At 35.9% G+C, this 5,046-nt stretch overlaps 1 protein-coding gene across 1 annotated transcript; it reads right to left on the bottom strand.

The window, feature by feature from the left end:
* Window positions 1–530: 530 nt before the first annotated feature.
* Window positions 531–4,309, bottom strand: FLN1 (fructokinase-like 1). Its single transcript, XM_028267608.2, has 2 exons — window positions 3,356–4,309; window positions 531–1,634 (listed from the first exon to the last, which is right to left on the bottom strand). Exons 1-2 carry the CDS (start codon window positions 4,151–4,153, stop codon window positions 942–944), a joined length of 1,491 nt encoding a protein of 496 aa, XP_028123409.2. The 5' UTR covers window positions 4,154–4,309; the 3' UTR covers window positions 531–941.
* Between the last annotated feature and the right edge of the window lie 737 nt (window positions 4,310–5,046).

The following is a 5,046-nucleotide window of genomic DNA, read 5'->3' as shown; positions in this document are numbered from 1 at the left end:
TGGGGTTCTTGGCCTTTGAGGTATTGTGGGATTCACTCATATATGTATGGATTCCACATTATGAGTGGTTGGGATGAGAATAGAGATTGTGAGAGTCATGTATGTGTAAAGGTCTGTATCACAATTGGATTGGGATAGGGGATATAAGGTCGAGACAGACGCAAGACAAATTGACATTCCTAATCTATCACACGATCACAACTACAGAGACCTATAGTATGACTGGCAAATAATTGGGAGCCTGCATATGTTTTTGGACACAAAATGCCATCTGCCTTTATCTATGTGGATCATGATTGGAATAGATTCTGCATAAGGAAACATGTAAAATTTCATTGACAGAAAAGTGAGTAGAAGTGACTTTGGTCCAAAAAGCAAAAGGAGATTATTTAAATTGAGAATCTGCAAACAGAACAAGCTAGAGAAAGTGAGAAACTGATATAATCATACAAGCATTACCAAGGTTCATTTGGACCTAGTTAGCAAAATAATTAAGCAACTGAAAAGGTTATTAGTCTGAACAAAAAGTCTTTAGGCAAGGTTCCAAACTAAGATATGGTAGTCTGTAACCAATCAAAGAAATCTGTAAATAAATACAATTAAGAGAGAGGGACAGACAGAGAGAGACAGAGAGGGAGAATTGGTCATTATAAAAATTGCAGCATAATTGCAAGAAGAACAGTGCACAATTTGTCTCGAATTCTACTCACCAAGAAAACGCACAACGTAAGAAATGTCTACCTACGTATTGGCCAATGCCAAGAGATCCCGAGGTTGGAGTTTTAAAACCAACACAATTGGCCAGTCTGCATTATGTGAATCTTTTCTCCATCATAAACTCTCACCTGCTTTCATCGGAGACAAAACTTCTCAAAACACCGAGAGAACAGACAACAGACCAGGTTACCTGTGTTAGGACTGACTTTAGTGTCACTCCGTCACTACCACATTGAAGGCACGTAAACTTGTTCTTTTAGATTTTGCACAGCACTCTCTGTAGGAAACCCTCTCACTGCACCTATTGTCCACTGTGCTATAATCCCTGCGGCAACTGCAAAGCGAAGCTGCCTCTCCAAAAAATCTTGATTTTCAAACATCTCAGGTTGTGTAGTCAACTTTCTAATGATAGCCGCTACAACAGCATCACCCGAGCCTGTCCTGTCACAAGTGAATGGAGTTATGAGCACATCCTCTGTTCCAATCACCACACCATCGAAAGAAGAGGCATAATAATGAATCCGAAGCGTTCCATCAGTCACGAACAAAAATTTTAACCCATCATGCCACAATGGGGATATTTCCTCACGGGTGTAATGGTAATAATCTCTCCTGTTCTTAGTTTGCTCATAATTCTCGGCATAGTATTGAGGCCTGTAATTTCTCTTCCTTTCGTAGTACTCTTCGTCCAGAAGAAATTCTAGTTCTTGCCTTGACACCTCAATTAAGTCTGCTTTTTCCCAGGCCGCCTTGATCACTTCCCTCGTCTCGTCACGTGATTTCCACAGAGGTAAGGGCAGATTCAAATCAAAAAATATAAGGCCGCCAAACTTTTTAGACAGTGAAATTGCTTTGAAAAGGGTAGAATGCATACAAGGTCTCATTAGGACTTCTGAATTGAAATGAAACATTCTAGCCTGCAAGAGTGTAGACAAAGAACACAGACATTTGGTTAACAAATTGAGCTCACATATGTTATAAGTTTCATAGTTAAGCTAGCATACCATCCAACTCAACCATACCAAAGTACTTAGGAAATCACATTCCATTAGTTGATTGACACCTTCCATCTCTTACAACTAAGGGGTTGTCTGGGAGAATTAGCCTTCGTTTGGGATGTGAGTTGACTTTTTAACTATTTTAGGTCGGATTAAAAAGCCTCGTTTGGGATAAACTTTTTGAGTTTTTTGACTTTTGTGAAAAAAAAAATGAAACGGTTATGATTTGGATGTGACATTTTGTCTTATTAGGCTAAAAAGCTTATTTTATTTTTTTGTGACTAAGGCTTGGTTTGGCATGTCCTAAATAATACAAAAAGTCAAAAAGTCACTATCCTATTTAAGTCACATCATCTTATTTAAATCACATCACCTCTCTAACACATCACATCAAATCCAACCCAAACCCAACCCATATAAGCTAATAAGTCAAAAAGTACACTTTTTTAGAACATTCCAAACCAACCCTAAAATAGTCCAAACACAACCTAAAACTTCATGCAAAACGAACCCATTAAGGGGTTATTTGGGGTGTCCTAAATAAGTGCACTTTTTGTCTTTTTGGACTAAAGAATTGAAGTTGAAAATATGGATGTTTGGGTTAACTTTTTGACTTTTTATGGAAAAATGTGTAATAAAAAATTGTAGAAATTGATTTGTAGAGAAAAATTTGAATTGGGAGTTGTGCAGTCATAATTGTTGACTTTTGGTGAATAGTGTTAACTTTTTAACTTTTTGAGTTACTTTTTAACTTTTTGACTTTTTTACAAGTTTTCAAACTTGGCCTAAGATTCGTTTTTTGACTTTTTACGAAAAGATGTGCAGAAAAGTAAAGAGATGATGTGATGTGACCCAAAAAAGATAAAAATATAATAAATAAGTATACTTTTTTAGTTATAGCCAAACAACCCCTAATGCATGTAAAAGTTTAAACCTGTAACATTTTCATTTTTTTTTTTTTTTTTTGGCTCAATAAAAAAAAAAGTAAGAGCAGACAACTGGCTCATAGCAACCCTCCCTGGGAGTGAGCATAGGTGGCCTTACCAGCTGGACAGCCGGACAGGGGCCTAGACAAGCCTGGCAACATGGGACATGCTCAAAGTTAAAGCCTTTAAGATTGAGGCATAAGAGGATAAACAGTGAACTTTCGAGCACCATGTTTGTATGAAAATTTTTGGGTTTATGGAGCTTGATTAATGATGTACACTTCATCACTCAGACGCAGATCCTAGCATATAATGAGGGTAGTACTAAGCGTGTTACAGTGATTTGTTAATGTAAACCCTAGCATATATAGATATATATATATTGTCGTCTTCACAACAACCGCATTCCATTCTTTCCTTCTTTTAATATAGTGATGAGCAGTAGGCATAGAAAATGTCGTCGAACCACATAAACTTGTGTGCCATGATTGTTTCTGCTTACTATAGTTTATGTGTGCGGTTTTTTCCACAACAAAAACAGTTTCAAGATGAACAAAGGGAAAACCATCTCATCACATTTGAAACATTCATCAAACATTATAAACAACAATTTCCATTAACATACTCTGTACCCATATATTAAGCATCATCAAAGCCTACTTTTCTACTCAAAATCACTTTATACAACAAAAGAACTAAAATGTGCTTAATTACCTCTTTGAGCACAGCAAGATTGAGCTCAGACCCAATCAACGAATCCTCGGCCGACTCCTTCACCACCTCCGCCGTCATCTTCCCCTCATCATCAAACTTAATTCTCATATAAGCACAACCCGTTTGCACATTCTTATCAAACTTCACAGCCCGAGTCTGAACTCTCTCCTTATTCATCATAAAAACCAATTCTTCCCCAAATTCATCGTCCCCAACCTTCCCCATAAACGCCGCCCGGCCGCCGAGCCTGACGTGCGATATGGCCACGTTCGACGGCGGCCCTCCGACAGCCCTGGCGAACTCTGGCGGTTTCCACTGCATCATCTTCCACTCCGAGTATCTATCCTGATGCATTTGCTCCTCCGAAACCCTCACCGTCGGCACAAACTCCTTCTGTGCGGCTCCGAAGCAGCATATCAATGGTGGGTCTTCGTACGGAAAGTCAATCCCATCATCATAGTCTTCGTCTTCAACATCGTTTGTTGATTCTATGGTTCCATTTGCTTCAATTGTGCCGTTCTGGGACTGGGTTTTTCGGGTTCGTTTCGGTTTCGATGAGGATTGGGTTTGGGAAGTTGTGGGGTTTTTCTTGCGGCCTCGGCGATTGGGTTTGGGGGTTTGTGGGGAGGTAGTAGGGTCGCCATTGATGGAAGCTCTGGGAGGTTTTGGGTTATGCAATTTGGGAGGTCTGGGAATGGGGATTGGAAAGGTTGCTGAAATTGAGAAGTGGGTTGGTGAGTAAAGGAGGAAAGTGTGAGAGTTTGGAAGATTTGATGGAAGAAACTGAATTGCTGCCATGGAGGATTGCTAGGGTTGATCCATGTGTCTTCTTCACTCTTCACTCTGTTCCAGCCATCTTCTTCTCATGGAACTGTTTTTGACCATTATCGGGTTGTATTTCAGGTACCAAATGAATCGGGTTCAGTCAAATGGTTTATGGCCTCTTTGCTATGTAAAAGTGATTATAGATTATAACTTAACAGATTATAACTTATAGTTGTGAATATAAGTTGTTAATCTGTTTGGTATAGTTGTGAGCTAATAGATTTAAGCAGTATAATAATATTTAATTAATAAGTTGTAAAATAATTTTTTACTGTATAATTGTCTTTTTTATCCATATATAATATAAAAATGATTATTTTTTCATTTTTTTAGTTTTAATTTTAAAAGAATTATTTCATTAATAAAAATTAAAATAATTAGTATTACAAAAAATTATAATTTTCATTATAAATTAATTAGTGTCAAGGCTTAATTAGCATCATTACTTTTTTTATTTAATTTATTAATTTATTACAATTAATATAAATTAATATCCATGTATTTATATTAATGTTGTGATGTTATTACTTATTATTTTTTTTTTATTAATTTCAATTAGTTATTTAATAGAAGTTGTGATATTTTTCTTTGTATTTCATTTTTTTTATTAATTTTGTAATATAATATCCATTTTTAATAGAAGTTAATAGAAGTTATAATTTTGTTTTTAGTTAATAGAAGTTAGCTTTTTTATAATATCCATTTTTATAAATATCCAGTTTTTTTTCATTATCCATTTTTTATAATATCCATTTTTTTTTATATGTCCAGTTTTTTTTCATTATCCGGTTTTTTTTTATAATATCCATTTTTATAAATATCCATTTCTTTTTCATTAACCGGTTTTTTTTTTCCTTTCATTTTTT

The sequence above is a fragment of the Camellia sinensis genome, chromosome 10 (genome assembly GCF_055761805.1).
Source record: "Camellia sinensis isolate YWXY chromosome 10, ASM5576180v1, whole genome shotgun sequence".
NCBI lineage: Eukaryota > Viridiplantae > Streptophyta > Magnoliopsida > Ericales > Theaceae > Camellia > Camellia sinensis.
Note: the sequence above shows the minus strand (reverse complement) of the source record. Positions and strands in the feature narration are given on the sequence as shown.